Source organism: Crotalus tigris, unplaced genomic scaffold (assembly GCF_016545835.1).
Source record: "Crotalus tigris isolate CLP2741 ecotype Arizona unplaced genomic scaffold, ASM1654583v1 scf7180000023598.3388751, whole genome shotgun sequence".
Taxonomy (NCBI): Eukaryota; Metazoa; Chordata; class Lepidosauria; order Squamata; family Viperidae; genus Crotalus; species Crotalus tigris.
This window is the reverse complement of record NW_024100068.1, coordinates 289,529-309,766: the sequence shown is the minus strand read 5'-3', so window position 1 is coordinate 309,766 and position 20,238 is coordinate 289,529. Positions and strand designations below refer to the sequence as shown.

General features: G+C 35.2%; 1 protein-coding gene across 10 annotated transcripts in view; it reads left to right on the top strand.

Annotated features, from left to right (window-relative positions):
* The window catches only part of SYNE2 (spectrin repeat containing nuclear envelope protein 2), a 224,697-nt gene that overhangs the window by 36,457 nt on the left and 168,002 nt on the right, over positions 1–20,238 (top strand). For all 10 annotated transcript variants that reach the window (XM_039319483.1, XM_039319485.1, XM_039319484.1 and 7 more), the window contains 15 exons: positions 744–839; positions 1,984–2,061; positions 2,685–2,777; positions 3,440–3,621; positions 5,409–5,605; positions 6,155–6,255; positions 7,149–7,250; positions 8,422–8,559; positions 9,214–9,378; positions 11,356–11,468; positions 14,192–14,348; positions 15,830–15,926; positions 18,062–18,249; positions 18,341–18,505; positions 19,617–19,772. In XM_039319483.1, the coding sequence (XP_039175417.1) occupies positions 744–839; positions 1,984–2,061; positions 2,685–2,777; positions 3,440–3,621; positions 5,409–5,605; positions 6,155–6,255; positions 7,149–7,250; positions 8,422–8,559; positions 9,214–9,378; positions 11,356–11,468; positions 14,192–14,348; positions 15,830–15,926; positions 18,062–18,249; positions 18,341–18,505; positions 19,617–19,772 (2,028 nt within the window). The remainder of the gene's footprint in view (positions 1–743; positions 840–1,983; positions 2,062–2,684; positions 2,778–3,439; positions 3,622–5,408; positions 5,606–6,154; positions 6,256–7,148; positions 7,251–8,421; positions 8,560–9,213; positions 9,379–11,355; positions 11,469–14,191; positions 14,349–15,829; positions 15,927–18,061; positions 18,250–18,340; positions 18,506–19,616; positions 19,773–20,238) is intronic.

The window sequence follows — 20,238 nt, the reverse complement described above, 5'->3', positions numbered from 1 at the left end:
CATTCTGGATTTATTAGCTTAGTTGGTCATCTTTTACCATTTAAACAGCACTAGATTGAAGTATGACTCAGCACATTTTTGGGTAGCTGCCCTGATGGCACCTCAGCTCAACAGATCCAAGAATGGGCAACCTGTTTTGGCCATTTGGAACAGTGAATGTTTTGCTTGCACTTTCACTAAATTGCTGACATGTCACAAAATGTCTAGTCACAAAATGCCCAATTATCAGGCTGGTGATATTGCTCCCAAACATTCCTTGTAGTCTCTTAGGATGGTCCCTATTTTGCAGTAGCTTTGTCTTTTGAAGGGTAGGGAAAGAAGAAGTCCCTGCTAATTTTATTTTTATTTTCAATTTGCCTGTTGACAAATTGATTTATAAATCTGTAAATAAAGAGATGATGGTAAATACTGATGCTTTGTTTTTCAAATTGGCAGATTCTTTACTATCATTATTAGTGCTACTAATTATAAACATTTTTTAAAAAGTACTAAAGTTTCATGGAATACCAAGCCTAGCAAGAAAGTGTTGCTTAACCTATAGTTGACAGTATGACAATAGCACCATCTGCTAGCAGGTTTTTATGATGATCCAGAGACTAACACACTGAGAACTGGTTGCTAAAGTATTTGTACAAGAGCCCCTTGGGTCCAAAATATGCATTCAATTATGCATGTTATTTTGTTGTAATGCACACTAAAAGCACTATAGTATATGTAATCAAATATAAATAATTATTCTGCAGCATCCGTCACCTTCTCTTATCTTGGACTTGTATTCAGACATTGGGAAGGGACATGTGCTTTTGGATCTGCTGGAGGTCCTTTCTGGACAACAATTGGTAAGAATATCAAGGTTAACTCAACCAAAAGAATTCATAGAAAGGCTGTGTACATAGGAGTAGTTCTCATGTTTCTCAACAGTCACTTAACCAAATAGCCTAAGTTTCTCAGCTGAGAAAAACATAGATGCATTTCCTAAAGCTTTTGTTTACCATTTATTTATTTTATTTATAGCCAGTCTCTATTATTTTTACAAAAACTTAAGGCAGAGAACATATCCAACACACATTCCTCCTATTTTCCCCACAACAACTTCCCTGTGAAGTTGGGCTGAGAGAGAGTCACCTAAGGTCACCCAACTGGCTTTCATGGCTAAGGGAGGACTTAAACTCACATTCTCCTGCTTTCTAACCTCATGCTCTAACCACCAGACCAGGGGTAGGCAACCTTGGCTCTTTTATGACTCGTGGACTTCAACTCCCAGAATTCCTGAGCCAGCATGGCTCAGCTTGGAAACCTCTCCCTTTCCCCTCAGCATGGCTGGCTCAGGAATTCTGGGAGTTAAAGTCCACGAGTCATAAAAGGGCCAGGGTTGCCTACTCCTGCACTAGACCAAAGTAGCTCCTACAGATATATGCCTCTCCTCAACTAGTTGAAATATCTGAATCACAAAAGCAAATTATGTAAAATGGATAAAGTTCACCAGACTGTTAAACACAGTTTCTTGTTTGTAAGATTTTGTATTAGTTTATTTTTCAAAATGCAAAGTATTTTGTGCCAAAAGTGTTTAGGATAATAACTGTCTCAGAACATATGTTTGTTTTCTTCATGTTTCAATTTCCCTCTGCCCTCCTATATAACTCCTTGAAGAGGGTAAGTCCCTTGGGGCAATGAACTTTACTTTCAGTCTTTGTAAAGCATTACACATACTGCACATAGATATTCCTGCAATATTTACAAGAACAGTAGTTGCAGTGTATAAGAGGAAAGAATCAAAATAGAAAATAACTTCAGAATCCAGCCATCTGCAAATATAATCTATTATTAGTACATCCTACATGAATATACTGCATGAATTTCCTTTTATAATTGTCAATTTGTCTTGTAAGATTTCAGTCAGGAATATATATTTACAAATAGTGAAACATTGTCACTGTTGATATTGATCAAACTGTTCTTTTTCTGTTTCTTTATATTTTATAGCCACGTGAAAAGGGATCGAATACTTTCCAGTGCAGAAGCAACATTGAAAATGCCTTAACCTTCCTGAAGAATAGATCAGTTAGTATTCCAGCTTTGAAAGGAGCCCGAGTTTACTTAGTTGCTAAAGCATTAAATGAATTATTAAATGAATTGTTCATTATTTATTTCCAGCAATTTCACTATACAATTAATTACAGATTTCAGCTATATAAGAACATTTTCCTACATGTGAAGGACATCCAGATTGATTGCTAGGTCTCTGTGATATTTGTATATTTTGTATTTTTATTGTATCTGCTTTTTGCAACAAGCACACATGGGTAGTCCTTTTTTGGTGCCTGAATCACAATTGAACAAGTTAGTTGTTACTTTTTCAAGGGAAAGAAGCAAATATTTGTGCCCATCAGTAGCTGGATTTGGGGCACTGTGTTCTCATCTTAAAACAAGTTTATTTTCTTTCTATACTATTGTTGTTTGTTTCACCACTAACATTGGATTAAGATTGTTATTGTGAAAATCATACACTAAGCATTGCAGATTTGTAACACAAGCCAGTATTTCCTATGGGTGTCCTCCAAATGTCCTGGGATTGTAACTGCAAGGATTTTTCCTCTTTCAGTTGACTGAGAACTTTGGGAAATAATCTCAGCACATCTGGAGGCTCCTAGTTCATCAAAACAATAAATACTCCTTTTTTCCAGCTCAAACTTATAAACATCCATGTTGCTGATATCATAGAAGGAAAACCATCCATCGTGCTTGGTCTCATATGGATCATTATATTGCATTTTCATGTAAGTACTAATCAACATAAAGAAAAAGATTTTTCAATTTTTTTCCCAATTAGTGTTTGTCCCATAATTTTAATACAGTTCTGACTTTGTCAGTTCTGCTTCTTCTAACATGGCTAAACTAAGAAACTATTTCAAACATGTAACTTGTAATGTAAAATTATGATAATTTTTTGTACTGTTTTATTATCTCTGCTTAAATTACGATCTTTTGGCTACATTCAATAATTTTGGGAGGTTATTTATCATATTTTAACATGGTTAGTACAAATTGAAGTTCAAATATTATGTTATTTATACTTGTTACTTGTTGAATGTTTTCCTCCATATGGTTGATAAGGAAAATATTGAATATTTAGTTACAGATTTTTTTCAACTCAAATACATAGTGTTGAGATAGAATAGTTCCTAGCAGGATACTAAGTTCAGAGTATTGGGTGATTATACTTATTTAATGTAATAGAGAAGCCAAATCCTGCATGAAAAATGTGTCTTGTCAAAATTATGGTTAACTAGATTTTTTTGGGTAGTCTTTTTTTTTCTGCGTAGTTTTTCTGGCTGGAGCAGATCATATCAAAACCAGCCATTTGAGTTAACTCTTTCTTTTAGGTATAGTCAGACATTTTCAAATGCGTCTTTTCTTTTTTTCTGATGTCCATGGATAGATTGAAGAATTAGCCAAGGCTCTTTCTTGTGGATACAATTATTCATCTCTGGATAGTCCAAGCACTGTGGATTTATCACCAGCAACAAGCCCAACAGCTAGAACTAATGTCAAAGCAAAGGAACGATGGAAGATGTCAGCAAAGAAGGCTGTCCTGCTATGGGCTAAGGAGCAGTGTGACAAGTATGTCAGGATAGGAAAATCAGTCTGATCCTATCAGTTATAAATCTGTTCTGTCCCATTTCTGCATTTATTTGTTATTTTAAACTTTGAACTGTAGTGCAAATGCAGATCTGAGAAGCAGCTACATCTATATCAGCATATTAGTCTTATTTATGGACCATCCAGTTTGTGTCAGAATTCACAAAAATTATATTCTTCAAAGACTTCTAAATGCATAATATAGTATTTAAAAGATGTACCTCAACAAGCATATTGAGGTGTATTTTTCAGCTGGTCTTTCTTCATGGAAAGTTCATAGTATGGAACATAACAGTACCTGAGGTTATTAACACTTAATAAAACCATATTGTACGACTCAGTGCTAAATCTAAATTAAAAATGTAGAGGAAAAGAATGATAGATGGAAATAAAAAAGAGCAACAGAGGAAGAGAAAGAAGTGTTTCTTTGTGTTGCATATTATAAACTGATGTTGGACTGACATTAGAAAGCTGCAATATAGCAGCTCTAGTTCAGAGTTTGCTAGGAATAAATGTACTTTACTACAGATGACTTTAAATAAAGATTATGGGAGGCTTTCCTGATTCCTTCCAGAAATTTTGGTCAACAACTCCAATAAACTCTGCCCTTTATAACTACCTGGAACTTATGGGAGTCAGAATCTAAAACATCTGCTATACATTAGTTGAGGGAAGACTGGGTTGAATAAATTCATTATGAGTGCATAATATAAACATATTGATAGCATGCAGCTTGACTTTATAATGAATGCAGGGTGAGTTGACAGAGGTAATTACAGATTGATGTTGTAGCATTATAAACAAATCTTTTTTGAGAGGTAGGTGGCTATCCTTCCAAATTCTTGCGTAGTTGTAATCAAACTGATAATAGCTTTTGGGAGATCAAAAGGGTTGGGTAAGTTATGCTGAAACAAATGGCAAGCTGATTTCCTACTTCCCTCTGTGAACAACTGAAGCTCCTCCAATAAGTGCAGCGAATGATGTCTGTGTTTGATCAATGAGCCATTTCATCTTTCTGCACCCAGGAAACATCACTTTTCATAAATACAACCTATTCTCTACCTGTGTGGAGCTTTCTTAGTTTCAAGTCTGTCTTTTGCTTGTGAGGGAAATTATGTGCAGGGTAGGGAGAGCTCCTAAAACTATGAACCCTTGGGATTGTTGGGCTAAAGGGGGCTTAGGAAGTGAAACTAGTATTTGCTGAGTCTCTTTGTGATTCTCTGTCAACACAGAACTGATTTCCCATTTTGCAAGGAGCTTTTACTCTTCTAACTAACAAATTTATTTCATTTGCCTAGGCTTAATATATGCAGCTAAACAAGAAATCTATCTGATACAAGTAGCATTCCTTCCTTGAACTGCATAGAAAGGAAACGTGCTTTAAGGAACAAATGATGTAACATTTCTTTCAAAATATATTTGAATTATGTCAGTAATCAGTTTATTATGACATAGAAAATAACTCCCCTTCCTCCAACTTTTAAGTTATACTTTCTCAGAGAGTTTATATAAGTCAGGGCAAGCTATATAGCACCTCCCACATTTGCTATTTTCTTTCTTTAAAAAGATCTATCCATACATTAGTTAATGGAGCTTCTTTACTTTGCTCTTTAAGCTAAGAGCAGAAGGATTATAGCTAGTTTTAAAACCAGGATGAGGGAATAGACTGGTATACAAATTTTTATTTTCTTGTCCAGCATATTTCTCCCCCTCTTACTTTAATTTTCTGTGTTTTTAAATTTTCTGTGTATTTATGCTTTTGATCATAGGCATGAGTCTATCAATGTTGCAGATTTCAAATCCAGTTGGAGAAATGGATTGGCTTTCTTAGCCATCATTCATGCATTAAGGCCAGGCCTTGTTGATGTGGAAAAAGCAAAAAAGAGATCAAATAAGGAGAATCTGAGAGAGGCGTTTCAAATTGCAGAGAAGGAACTCAGTATACCCCAGCTACTTGAACCTGAAGGTAACTCATAGATTTTACATGCACTTTAGCTTCAATCTGCTTGGTGTTGAGTTTTGAGCATCTTTAAACCCAGCAGTGCTTACTGTATTGTGCTGATTTATTATACCAATTTTGGTCTTGCCTTGCTTTGCCTTGCCTTAATTTTATTAATATTAAATTATTATTAATTATATTGTATTGGAACAGATAAAATGATAAGACTCTTAAAGAAAATCAACATTATGCATATTAAAAGTGATAATGACAGATATAACCAAACATGTGCTTTGCAATTTTCTTTAATATCACTATCAAGCATACATGTCTACATTTCTGTTGAACATGCTATATTGGTCTAATTTATACATAATGTTAAACTAGAATGAATGGTTCATAAATCATGCTAAGTTGAAATCCATAAAAAATAATTTACGTGTCGACCGGACAATTTTGAAACCCAACACTAACACAATTATGGGCAGTGCAAATCTAATCAGTAATATACATAGTGGATTGAATTATTAGAAGTTTGTACTTTGGAATATATTCAAATCTCTTGGCATTCCACAGATGTTGATGTCAGCAGTCCAGATGAAAAATCCATCATGACTTATGTAGCTCAGTTTCTCCAGTATTTTAAAAGTTTACCTGTGACTGAAGATAGAATGCAGGTACAGTATGTGACATCTAAAGCTCTAGAACATGTTTTATACTTTTTTTTGCATCCTGTTTTTACAATTTTATCTATGAATGTTCTTTGTAGAAAATCCATGCCGTGATAAATTTTATTGTTCAGAATTTGATCAGACCTGCAGCTAGTTCAGGTAGAATATTCACTGATGAATATTAATGTTGCTTAAGATTATGATCTTGTTACATATATAATGCTAAATCATTTCTTTAAAATCATGGCTTATTAAAACAAGTAATATGTGTTAATGTGATAATGGTTTGGTTCATACATTACACTAAATACAAATAGTTTATATGATGGCTTAGGAGTCTGGGTGGCACAGTGGTTAGAATGCAGCATTGCAGGCAAACTCTGCCCACAGTCTGGAGTTTGATCCTGATAGGGCTTAAGGTTCATTCTGTCTTCCATTCTTCCATGGTTGTAAAATGAAGGCCCAGATTGTTGGTGGCAATATGTTGACTTTGTAAACCACCCAGAGAGTGCTGTGAAGTTCTATGGGGTGGTATATAAGTCTAAGTGTTATTGCTATAGTGCAATATATGAATACAGCCAGTTTGATATATTTTGGACACTATATCACATGCTAAACAGTGGTTTATTTTAGCCATGTTTATTGGTTGAAGCATAGGGGTCTCAGTCACAGATAATGCTGAATTATGCTGTAAACACTCAATGTTTGGGGTCAAACAAATTGCTGAGCTAAAACTAAACAAGTCATATGAATTAGAAGCAAATATATTTCACAGGTGTTTGCAAAATAGTCTATGAAGGACAAGATCTCTGGGAATAAGATTAACAAAACACTATTTTCTGTAACAATGCAAACAGGAGTATCTGTGCAATATATACATTTTTTGTTCTGCTTTCTAGGGAAAAATAAAAGAGACCTTGAGCTGGCTCAATGCACAGGAATGTAAGTTAACAAAGTTGCTGACTGAGCTAGAGAATGCATCCTTCTACAAGAAGTTTGAAGTAAGTAACTTTGTAAATGTATCCTTTGGAGGATACATTACTGTTTATTACAGTAATGTAATAAATATCAAATGTTAACAACTGAGCCCTTTTTGGTAACTTTTTATGAAATGAAGATTTCGGATTTTGCTTTCTGTGCTCTTTTTAGACATGGTTGCATTTTGTGACAGCAAACTGTGATTCAGGCCACATACAGGGAGGACAATTAATCAGTGGAACAGCTTGTCTTCAGAAATTGTGGGCGCTCCATCACTGGAGGTTTTTAAGAAGAGACTAGACAGTCACTTGTCTGAAATCATATAGGGCAGAGGTCCCCAAACCCCGGTCCATGAACTGGTACTGGGCCGCGGCATGCCAGCAACCGGTCCACGCAAACAAGTGAAGCCCCATCCGTGGGATGCAGGCAGCACCCAAAACTATTCCTTCTCTACTTTTTATGCAGCTCAAAATAGGACTTAATCAAAATAAAATTTATTTAGTGACCATTTAAAGTTACAATGGCTCTGAAAAAAATAACTTAGGACCATTTTTCACACTTACAACCATTGCAGAATCCCACGGTCATGTGTTCAGCATTTGTATACTTGGCAACTGGCATGTATTTATGATGGTTGCAGTGTTCCAGGATTGCAACCTTCTGACAAGCAAAGTCACTGAAAAAGTCAGATACACATAAAAACTGTGTTATTAACTTAACAACTGCAGTGATTCACTTAACAGCTGTGGCAAGAAACGTAAAATGGAACAAAACTCACTTAACAAATGTCTTGCTTAGCAACAGAAATTTTAGTCAAAGGATTGTGGTCACGTTATCAAGGATTATTTGTAGTGGTATTAAAACAACTAGTGAGTGATTTTAAGCTTGGTTAGTTTTTGTGGAATAAGCTGTTATTTGAATCTTATTTCATTTTGCATATAATTTTAGTGTGCAAATTATTTATTAAATGTATAAACAGCCCAACTCCCAGATATAGAAACTTTGTAAAAGATATAATTAGGTTAATTTCATTATGTGAATATTCTGTTGTTCACTTGAGCATCTTTTATTCAGAGATAAACTATCCTTGTACCCAGTCCCATTTAAATACTATGTTCTATATCCCTAATTCTTTTAAGTATCTTAAGTATATTGAGTGCACTTACAGTTTTAAATATCAATTTAAATCCTTAGGCAGTGCTATCATTTACAGAAGCATTTAATGAAGAAAAAAAGGCCTTCATTCCCATTCTGGAATCTAAAAGAAAAGGGTCAGAGCTGAATGAAGATTACTCGGAGATGAAGGAAGCCTGGGATAACCTATTGTATCAGGTCATTAAGATATTTAAAGGAATTTGCAATTATTTTGTTGTTGTAAAAGATTTCTTGTTCATGCATTTGAACATCTGGCTTTCATGAGAACACATTTCCTGCCACACAAATATGAAGCAAAGATGGGAGCAATATAATATTTGCCAGATAAAGGGGTAACATATCTGCTCCATCAGAACAGTGGTTCCAATACGCTGGTACATTTTTGTGACATAAAGTATGAATAGTTGAAGGGGAAACTTCTTAACAGTGGGAACAGTTAACCAGTGGAACAGCTTGTCTTCAGAAATTGTGGTGCTTCATCACTGGAGATTTTTAAGAAGAGACCGGACAGCCACTTGTATGAAATGGTATAAGGCAGGGGTAGTCAACCTTGGCTCTTTTATGACTCGTGGACTTCAACTCCCAGAATTCCTGAGCCAGCTGTGCTGGCTCAGGAATTCTGGGAGTTGAAGTCCACGAGTCATAAAAGAGCCAAGGTTGACTACCCCTAGTAATAAGGTCTCCTGCTTAAGCAGGGGTTGAATTACAAGACCTCCAAGGTCCCTATCAGCTCTATTCTGATTAAGCAATATGCTGGTATATTTTTGTGATATAAAGTATGAATAGTTGAAGAATCAACATGAATGGCATTTCTCTGATCTATTTGTCTAGATGAACGAATGGAAAGCAAAGCTGGACAATATGTTACCTCCACCTCTAGATGCCACTGAAGCATGGCTCAAAGAAACAGAGCAGCATCTGGCACACACTCTACCAGTTTCTCAAGATCATTTGAAAGCAACAGCTGCCCTTGAAGAAAAATTGAGAGCTGTTCAGGTTGGTTAAGGAAAGTAAAATATTTAATTTTTATGTATTTACTGATTAAATGTATTTACCTCTCACCTCGTGGGCAGTTTATAGCATAATAAACATAATAATAATAAACAAGAGCCACAGAAGAGAAGACTCTTCTCCTAGACCCCACCAGCCAAAATTCCTTTTACTAATATGCATTAGTAAAATATATCATCCTCTTATATATATGCCTTGCTTAAAGCAAGCATCAGGGCGTTTTAACACTGTAATACAATCAGCAGTGCCTTTTATTTGGGGAACTGAATAATATTGAGGAAAAAAGGACCACAAGCTTATATCTGGTTCACTATATAATAGAATAAGAATCTAAACTATCAAGTAAATCCAACTTACATGAACCATTTTTGTAAGCTTCCTACATTCACCTCAAAGAGTGAGATGGGTGGTATATAAATATAATAAATAAGGCAAATCAACTAAATGTGGTTAACTTCAAATGAATAAGCATGCATTTCTATTGCAGTTTGTCTGCTAGTATATACAGTTTTAAGATGCATTGCATGACTTTGATAGATTTGGGGTTGCTTTTCAAATGATTGGTTGAACTCACATTTTGAGATAAGCCAAAACTCTTGACATTTCCCACATTCTTTATGCTGGATCAGACATAGTAAAACATTTAAACAGTGACTTCATTCAGCCTTTTAGTGCTATTGAGTGTAACATGTAAAGCAGGGGTGTCAAACTCGCAATGTCACATACATGTCACGATGTATTGTGACTTTTTTGCCATTGCCGGCAATGGAGCGGGCGTGGTTTTGCCATGACACATCTGGCCCACGGGCCGGCAGTTTGACACCCCTGATATAAAGGGTGACCAAATCTAGCATTGCTCTGAATATTATCTCTGTGGGTAAATGCAACACCAGGCATACTCACCAGGCATACTCAGTGGGATCTGCTGGGTTTTGGGGCTTTTGGCAGCTGCCCAAGAATTACAGCAGCCAATAATATATTTCAGGGTGCACTATAATATAAAATAAAATAAAAGCAATGTAATATTCAGCTATGTTACCTCATATTGTTCAGTAACAATATGGTCAGCTCTTTAAGTAAAGAAAGATGCAATATTTCAGGATCTGTCTTTATAACCATTCTATAAACCATTCTATAAATCAAGATCACGTGAAGTATTAATACCACTTTACAATGCCTTGGTAAGGCCACACTTGGAATACTGCATTCAGTTTTGGTCACCACGATGCAAAAAAGATGTTGAGACTCTAGAAAGAGTGCAGAGAAGAGCAACAAAGATTATTAGGGGACTGGAGGCTAAAACATATAAGGAACGGTTGCTGGAATTGGGTATGTCTAGTTTAACGAAGAGAAGGACGAGGGGGGACATGATAGCAGTATTCCAATATCTCAGGGGCTGCCACAAAGAAGGAGTCAAGCTATTTTCCAAAAAGGCAGGACAAGAAGCAACGGGTGGAAACTAACTAAAAGAGAAGCAACCTAGAACTAAGGAGAAACTTCCTGACAGTTAGAACAATTAACCAGTGGAACAACCTGCCTCCAGAAGCGGTGAATGCTCCAACACTGGAAGTTTTTAAGAAGAAACTGGACAGCCATTTGTCCAAAATGGTATAGGGTTACCTGCCTGAGCAGGGAGTTGGACTTGATGACCTCCAAAGTCTCTCCAACTTTTTTTTATTATGGATCATTGCACAGTCAGCCAGATGTTCAGACTGGATTTGGCATTTTGTCTACCTATCGAGTCATTACTATTATTATTATTATTATTATTATTATTATTATTATTATTATTATTATTATTATTATTATTATATTCCGTAATTACTTAATGATACTTTTCTTTTAAGAAATTTATTAGCCTATTGCTATCTTTTTAAAAAAATGCTAGGAAAATAAATGCATATACAGTATAAATGATGCTTTAATTATAAGACATTTGTGAATAATGCTTCTGCTTTTTAGAATTTGATGGAAAGTTTTCAACAACATTTGGAAACCCTACAGTCCTTTGACAATAGAGATAATGCTGGAATGCTGCTAGTTCCAGCTCAGAAGCTGGAAGAAATGAGAAAAAGGTTTGTGATGTCAAATTCCTCCTTCAGTTGCTGCATTCAGCTAAATATAATTGTATTCTCATGAAATTTAGTAGCCTAATTGCAGACTGATGGTGGGCATCTTTGCTGCTCTTATTGACACTCATACGCATTTCCCACAACCTGATATCCTCCAGATTTATTTATTTATTTATTTATGAGACTTATATACCGCTTTAAGTGCAAGCACTCTCTAAGCAGTGTATACCAGTAAGCAATGTGTGTGTGTATATATATATATATATATATATATATATATATATATATATATATATATATATATATTTACATTGCAAATTGTGTGGTCTTATTCTCCTCATGATCAAGAAAGCATGTTTTTAAGCCGAGCTTGTGGTTTCTCTGAAAGTACTACCTGGACTACAGTGAGTGGATTGGTATAACATGCTTAACTTGTTTTTGGGGGTTTATATAACCTTTTGTAATATAAACTAATTCAATAGTCTGAATTTTTACCAAACAAAGTTAAAACTAATTAACGAAGTTTAAAACAAATTAAGCTCACCAGGAATGTGGGCAAACATAGCCAATGGTGCTCTAAAGGATCTGATTAAGCACCTGTACTTTGTACAAATCCAGCTAATAGAAAGCAAAATGTAGATGGACACCAGACCTGATTCAACACAGCTCTTCCTACATTCTTTGTTGCTGGAAATAATGCCAATTTCCTGACTTTTGTCATTCATATTTTTGTATCCAGTTTATAAATATATGAAGATATTTAATTCTGAATCAGACTTGATCCATCTGATTCAATGTTCCTTATATTAATTGCCATGGGTCTTTTAAAGTCCTCCAAGACTTCATGTAGTTATTAAAGTCTTGGATCGGTCCAGCATTTGTAGCACTTTCTTCTGCTCTTCAGCTGTATTCTTTCATTCCTGCACTACCATGATCATATCACAGCATTTCCTTTTTTTAAAAAAATATTTTATTAATTTTTTATAATTACAAATCTTTAGTGCTTAGTAAACAATGTGTTGCCTGGGTCCACATATATTTAACTTAATAATAATACAACTTCCATTCCTACTCTCTACTCCATTTTTCTAGCCTTTGTAAGAAGTATCCCATGTTTGAAAGTATTCTGTATCTTCTTTTCCTTTCATTTTCAATGTGAGCTTGTCCATTTCCCACAGTCCAGAATTTTCTTAATTATGTCTTCTTCGGCTGGTGTTTCTTCATTTTTCCAATACTGTGCAAATGTAATTCTCGCTGCTTGTTAGTACATGTAATATTAAATATACACGTTCTTTATCATAGTTTCCTGTGATTATACCTAAAATAAGTAGTTCCGGCTTAAAGTCTACATGTTTTCTTAACATTTTCTTTAATCACATATGTATTTTTGACCAGAATTTTTTTGCTTTAAGGCATGTCCACCAAAGGTGGTAGTACATGTCTGGCTTTTGCTTACATTTCCAACAGTTGCTAGACATGTTTTAAACATTTTTGCTAACCTTGCAGGTGGTAAATGCCATCTATAAAACATTTTATATACATTTTCTTTATAGGTAGCTGCCCTTGTTATTTTATAGTTTCTTTCCCGCAAGTTTTGCCATTTTTCTTTTCTTTTTTAAAAAATGTATTTTATTGATTTTTTTACAGTAACAATCTTTGGTGCTTAGTAAACAACATGTCTGGGTTCATACATTTTAAAAAAATCAATAATGATTAATTTCTATAATTCCGTAATCAATATACTGATTAATAGTATGTTTCTTTGATCTTCCCTTCTTCCAATGGTATTCTCCTTTGTCAACATTAGATAAATATAATTCTTAATATTTTCAATGCATACACGGTTGGATATAAAGGTTGTGCTTGTACAAATAACAATGACAACCATATATAACATCTTTTCTAATTAACTTATGTTTCAATTGTATTTGTAAAAGTCATCTTGTTAAGTCACTATGTCTTTTCAAAATTCTTATTTAAGCTTGATTTCCTCTCGGTATTCAAATCATTCTTCTTGGTCATAATTCTCTCAAACCTTTTGCCATTTTTCTAACTCTACATTGTGCCCAAAGTTTTTTGCGCAAGTTATCATTATTTCTTTGACTTCTTCATCTTTCATCTTCAGGTTTAACAAAAATGTATAAAGTTTTTAAATCAATACTATCTGGTCAAACACTATCTGGTCTTTATAAAAAACATAGTTTTGGGATCTTTCTCATATCACATTTGCATTTGCAAGTGTGGCCACCATGATAGCTCAGTGCCCTTTTCTTTCAGTTCTTGTTTAATTTGTAGTTTCCTTTCAGTATTCAAAATATCTCTAAGTTACAAATTTCTCATAATTAATTAAATTTGGGTGCACAAATACTTCCATTGTTGAAATCCATCCTGGTATTTTCATATAAATTTTCATTTCTATCTTTTCCCATGTTAAAAGCAAAGTATTTTTTACATAGTGATTTTGAAAGCATTTGTGGATTTTGTTCTTTCCATCCAAGTTGTAAGTTGTGTCCTTCAAAGTATAGTAATTTTGGAGATCACAGCATTTCCTGTTCCCAGTTCAACCTAACACATCTGTAAATTGGTTGATAATAAAAACGAATCAACTTATTTAGCTGGTAAAAAGCTATCCATTTTTCTAGATCACAGTATGTCTTGTGGAGTGCAGATCAGGCTCATTGATTTTGTCTTACATTTTATAGACAAGATGTTGGGTTTATTTTCAGGTTCAGCAAAATTCAACTTGAACATTTCAGCATAACTGTGGAATACTACTGCTCATCCAGCTCAGCTGTCTTCAACGAACTGACATCTAAACTGAACATCTGGCATATCAAGTTTGAAACCAAGGAGTCTGTGGAGTTATTGCTATTAGACTGGCATGTAAGCATTATAGTTGCTTCTTGGATAGTTATGCAGAAGAGACTAAAGAGTTAAATTAAAGGCACCCATACAGATTTTGTACATACTATTTATTCATTTTAATCTTATTAAATTTTTTATCCCACCTTTATTACTTCTATAATTAACTCAAGGCAGTGAACATAAATAATACTTCTTCCACCTCCTATTTCTCCCATAACAACAACCCTGTGAGGTGGGTTGGGCTGAGAGAAAGAGTGACTGGCCCAAAGTCACCCAGTTGGCTTTCATGCATAAGGCAGGACTAGAACTCACAATTCCCTGGTTTCTAGGCCAGTACTTTAACCAGCAAGTAATTTTCATCCAAATATGCATTATGGAATTAGCATGTTATAAGTGCCATATTTTAGCTGCATTGTAAATAAGTAATATATATATATATATATATTGTCAAGGCCTTTTATAGATATGACAAACTCCTTCTCAGCAATGCATCCCCCAGCAGACCCAAGAAGTTCAGATAAGTACATTCATTGCAGAGTATTACAAACCCATATGAACAAAGCAATGCAGCATCTAGCAGTCTACAGGAATCCTGCCCTATATAGCAGTGTTTCCCAAACTTGACAATTTTAAGGCATGTGGACTTCAACTCCCAGAATTCCACAGCCAGCGTTCATATAGTATGAACTGGTCTAAGCTTTAAATACTGGGCTCCTTCCTCCTCCCTTTTCAAGTCAACAGCTTTTGAACTGCTTGCTTTTTGTCCTTGAACACGGGTGTCAAACTCAATTGCATCACATGATGTATCGCGATGTTTTTTGCCTTAGCGGAAGCAGGGTGGGCGTGGCCTATCCATGATACATCTGGCCTGTGGGCCGCCAGTTTGACAACCCTGTCCTTGAAGGTTTCAACTATCTCTCCCATTTTAAAATTGCTTTTTTGCATCAGAAATTCCCATCATATCAGTCTTAATTCTTATATGAACGTCCAGCAGATGTCAGTGTAAATCTACAAACATTTAATAAGAGGCCTGAGAAAAACCATGATTTGTTTCTCCAAAGAAGGAAGGAAGACTTGCCAAATGTTGTAAGGTCTAAACCTTGACAGTGTTGTTGGTGATTTAAGAGGCAGAGAAGACTATTCATTCTTGAACTGCTTGTACAAAGTCCTGCTGTTCTTAAAAACTGTTTGTTAAATTTCAGTTGAGATCATCTGTTCCAGGACTGTCAGATATTTCAAAATTAATACATGGTACAAACTGTCCTGGATGAGGGTTTTTTTGTTTCTTTCATCATGTTATTCTCATGGACATTTTAATTATTAAAATTCTTTCTCACCCTCCTCCACCTCTGCAGATTCCTTGTTTTTATCCCTTACTTTGTCTGTTTCATCTGATCCACATAAAATCAGAGAATCTGTAAATCTCAAATTGAATTACTTCTAATTCTCTACAGTAGCAAACATTTGTTAAACAAATGTGTTATTTTATTTTGGGGCAGAATTTTGTTGAAGAAAATGGTTTTCTTAGTCAACTAGACGCTGCATTGCAAGTATGTGAAGCACAGAAGAACAAAATGATACAGACTCCTAATTTGGGTAAGAATTCATAAACATCACAGTGGTTCTGTCCAGTCATTCCCTTGATTTTCAGTGCTTGGTCTGTGAGGATTATTGTTACAGAGCCAGAATTACAACAATGCATTTAAAAAAACTTTAAGATTTAAGGGCATATAAAAAATGGGAGAAGGGGAACTGTTAGAGGACATATTTTCCTTCTTGAAAACAGTCTTAAAGAATGAAGTGAGTTCATTGGGTATTGAATAGTGAATATTGGCTAGAGACAGAGCAAAGGAAGTGTAAGGAACTAACTAGTCCTCAATGGCCCTACATCCACATGGAAAGAAATAAGCAGTGGGGTATCACAAGGTTCCGTCTTAGGCTCAGTATTCTTCAATATCTTCATCAATGACTTAGATGAGGGAATTGATGAGGAACTCATCAGATTTGCAGATGACATCAAACTGACAGGAGTAGCCAACACCCCAGAAGACAAACTGAGCATCCGAAAAGATCTTGACAAACTTGAACAATGAGCCCTATCCAACAAAATGAATTTCAGTGTGGACAAAGGCAAAGTTTTACATTTAGGCAGGAAAAATCAAAGATACAAGTATAGATTGGGCGAGACCTGTGAGAGGGACTTTGGAGTCCTAGTGGACGATCACTTGACCATGAGCCAGCAGTGTGCAGCAGCAAACGAAAAAGCTAATACAATCCTGGGTTGTATAAACAGAGGCATAGAATCAAGATCACGCAAAGTATTAGTACTGCTTTATAAAACCCTAGTAAGACCACATATGGAATACTGCAGCCACTTTTGGTCACCATATCACAAAAAAGATGTTGAGAGTTTGGAAAAAAATCAGAGAAGAGCAACTAAGATGATCAAAGGCCTGGAGACTAAAACATATGAAGAACGGCTGCAGGACATGGGTTTGGCTAGTCTAAAGAAAAAAAGAAATATGGGAGACATGATAGCAGTATTCTAATATTTGAGGGGCTGCCACAAAGAAGAGGGGGTCACATTATTCACCAAAGCACCAGAGGGCAGGACAAGAACAATGGTTGGAAACTGATCAAAGAGAGAAACAACCTGGAATTAAGGAGAAACTTCCTGACAGTGAGGACAATTAACCAGTGAAATAGCTTGCCCCCAGAAATTGTGGACGCTCCATCACGAGATTTTTAAAAAGAGGCTAGACAGTCACTTGTCTGAGATGGTATAGGTTCTCCTGCTTGAGCAATGGGCTGGACTAGAAGAGCTCCAAAGTCCTTTCCAGCTCTATTCTATATTCTAATGGAATAACTAGAATCTTGAACATTCAAGGACATGCATTTGTTACACTGTCATGAGATCTTTGGGCTTGTCCTCACTAAGATACAAATTTAGCTTTTCAAAAAGATGACCCCCATCTTCTCCCAAGTGTTCTTGTTTTCATTATAAAGTGATTTTTGTTGTTGTTGTAGCAGTAATAAGCATTTAATGAAAGCAATTTGTGGAACCCCAAAATATATTCAATATTTTCCTGAGAACAAGGGAATGTACAACTTGCCTTAGAAGTGGGAAGAATTCCTAAATTCTTAAGGAAGGGCTTTCAGGAAAAACTACTAAATAACGCCACATGGTTTCGTTTGGTGTAAGATAGGGAAGAAACACTGACAAGTTTCCTGAATGCCTGTTTCTTGAATTTGCTTATCTATGACTGGTACCCTAAGAGCCACTAAGCTGTATTAATAAGATTTGATTCATCTATAAGGTAGTTATTTGGGACAGAAGAAACATATTGTATACCTATTATTCCCTCGTTAGTAGATATGTAAGTGCTTTCCATCTTATGGGAGCCTACAAAAGAATGGTTTTGAATGGCAAGATGAAGTGAGACAATTTCATTAAATATAGGCTGAAGGCTTGATCCTTATGGCAAATTTACTTAACTGCAGTTCATTTATATATATAAAATGCAAGAAATGAGTTATAATTGTATGTTAAATATGGATTGAGTCTCATCCCAATGACGTATTTACTTACCTTGTGCAAGGTGTTCTCTTTCAGTCTTGATTTCTGATCTGTAAAAGCTGCTTACAGCTTCTGGTTGTATAAATGAACCAGGAAGGTCTTTGTATACAACTGTAGAAATGGTTAATGATGTTAATATTTTAAAACATTTTAGAAATTGATCCTGAAGAAACAATCAAATTGCTTAAGATGACAGAAGTTCAGATTTCCAAGTGCAGAGAGTACATTAACAATGTGAACGATATCTTAAAAAAAGTTTTATCATCTTGGGCCATCTATATGGAGAATATCCAATTGCTAAAATCTTGGCTGGAAGAGACTCGAAAAGACCATCTTAAGAAGGTAGGTTTATTTTTTCCAGCAGTTATTGAAATTGTTTTGTAAATTATTGATGCACCATAAACATCATATGACTTTTAACATGGTCCTTTAGATATCCCCAGAAACTTTGGCAGCTTGGAATTCACGGCATGGTTCCTTGAACGAAGCTGGAAACTTTTTGATTGAATCCAGCAATGCAGAAGTGGGATCAGCTGTTTCTGGAGAATTGAAAAAATTGAACAGAAAATGGGCTAAGCTTATAAAGAAGACAAAGTTTGTGAGTGGACATAAATACTTTACTTTCCTAATTTGATCAAATCATATTTTAAAGTACTGTGAGATGTTATAATATTAACTCCTTGCTGTACTGTGAGGTTAGAAGTTAGAGAAAGAATAAAAAGTTTCATATCATCACTTTGGGTTTAAGGTCAATGCCAATAGTTCAGTGTTAGATTTAAATGGCAATAGCAATAGCACCTAGACTTATATACCACTCCACAATGCTTTACAGCCCCCTCTAAGCGGTTTACAGAGTCAGAGTATTGCCCCCAACAATCTGGGTCTTCATTTTACTAACCTCGGAAGGATGGAAGGCTGAGTCAACCTTAGCTGGTTAGAATGGAACTCTTGGCAGTGAGCAGTGAGTTAGCCTGAAATACTGTATTCTAACTACTGCTCCACCGTGGCTCCATATTTTATATTTACATTTTAAATCTGTAGACTCATCCCTGGTTTTTCGAAAAAAATTCAAATGAAGTGATAAGCAGCCTCCCCCAGATAGATGCTTATGAGATGTGTCGAATTTTAATCCTGTCATTCATAGTCAATTATATTTAATTTTAATATTATGTAAAATTGCAGTGAATATCGTTATTCCTTCTGAATTTAATTATTTCTTCCTTTCTATCAAGTTAAAATTAGAATTCAGTGGCTGTAGGGACTAATCTCAAGGTTTTCTTAGACTGCAGTTATCAGTTTTACAGAAATGGAATTTGCATATGACCTATCAATTTAAGTTTATAAAAGTTATTGATGGTTTTGTAATAAATTAGTAACACAAGAGATTTATTGTGGCATAAGCTTTAATAGACCTACTTTCTTGTATGCATGAAATATTCTTAATTAGTAGATTTCTTTTTTTAAAAAGCATGGTGAAAAGACCTTGATATATGTTGATATTGCCACATTTATAAGACTCCAACTATATATACAAGAACATTAACCATTCATAATAGTTGTTACTTTATTGTGTTAATTGATAAAATCAATTAAAAGTATCATGTTTTCAGAGCCTTACATGATTCTCATTAATGCAAACACAGAATAAAGCCACCAAAGTCCAATGAACAGACTTGAGATATTTAACAAATGTTGCTTGATGTTTATAGGAAATGAAATTGTTGAGGATGCAAGAGGGAGAAATGATGTTAGTAACAGATAACAATGGAAATGTTGAGACTTCTAGGAAATTCAATCCAGACGTGTTTAATAATCCAGTACAACCCTCAAAGGAGCTTCCTAAAAAGTGCTTTGAAAAGGCAGAGGTAAAAATCTGCTACTTTATATATAAACTGGAATTTTAGTACTTGCCTTATTTGCTGCATTCCAAACTAAATCTCTACTCTTGCCATTCATTATGGGTGACGTAGTTTCTGTGCATTTGCAAGGAATTATGGAGGGAGAGGAAAAAAATCCCACCCATAATCCTGCTTCCAGATCTGCAAATGTACTGGTTTAAGACTAGCCATCTAAAAGAGCCTGTACTTGTACTGGGCGGTTACAAGTCATGATAACTATGCTATTTTCAAATTACTAATAGCTGGGGAACAATAGTAAAAATAATTTTTATTATGGATCATCGCACAGTCAGCCAGATGTTCAGACTGGATTTGGCATTTTGTCTACCTATCGAGTCCTTACCCAGGACCTGGGATAGGCAGATGTGGATGTTTGATGGTATTACAGGTATCGTCGCAGGATGGAAGCAGTTCCTAATAAGGCCGCCTTTTG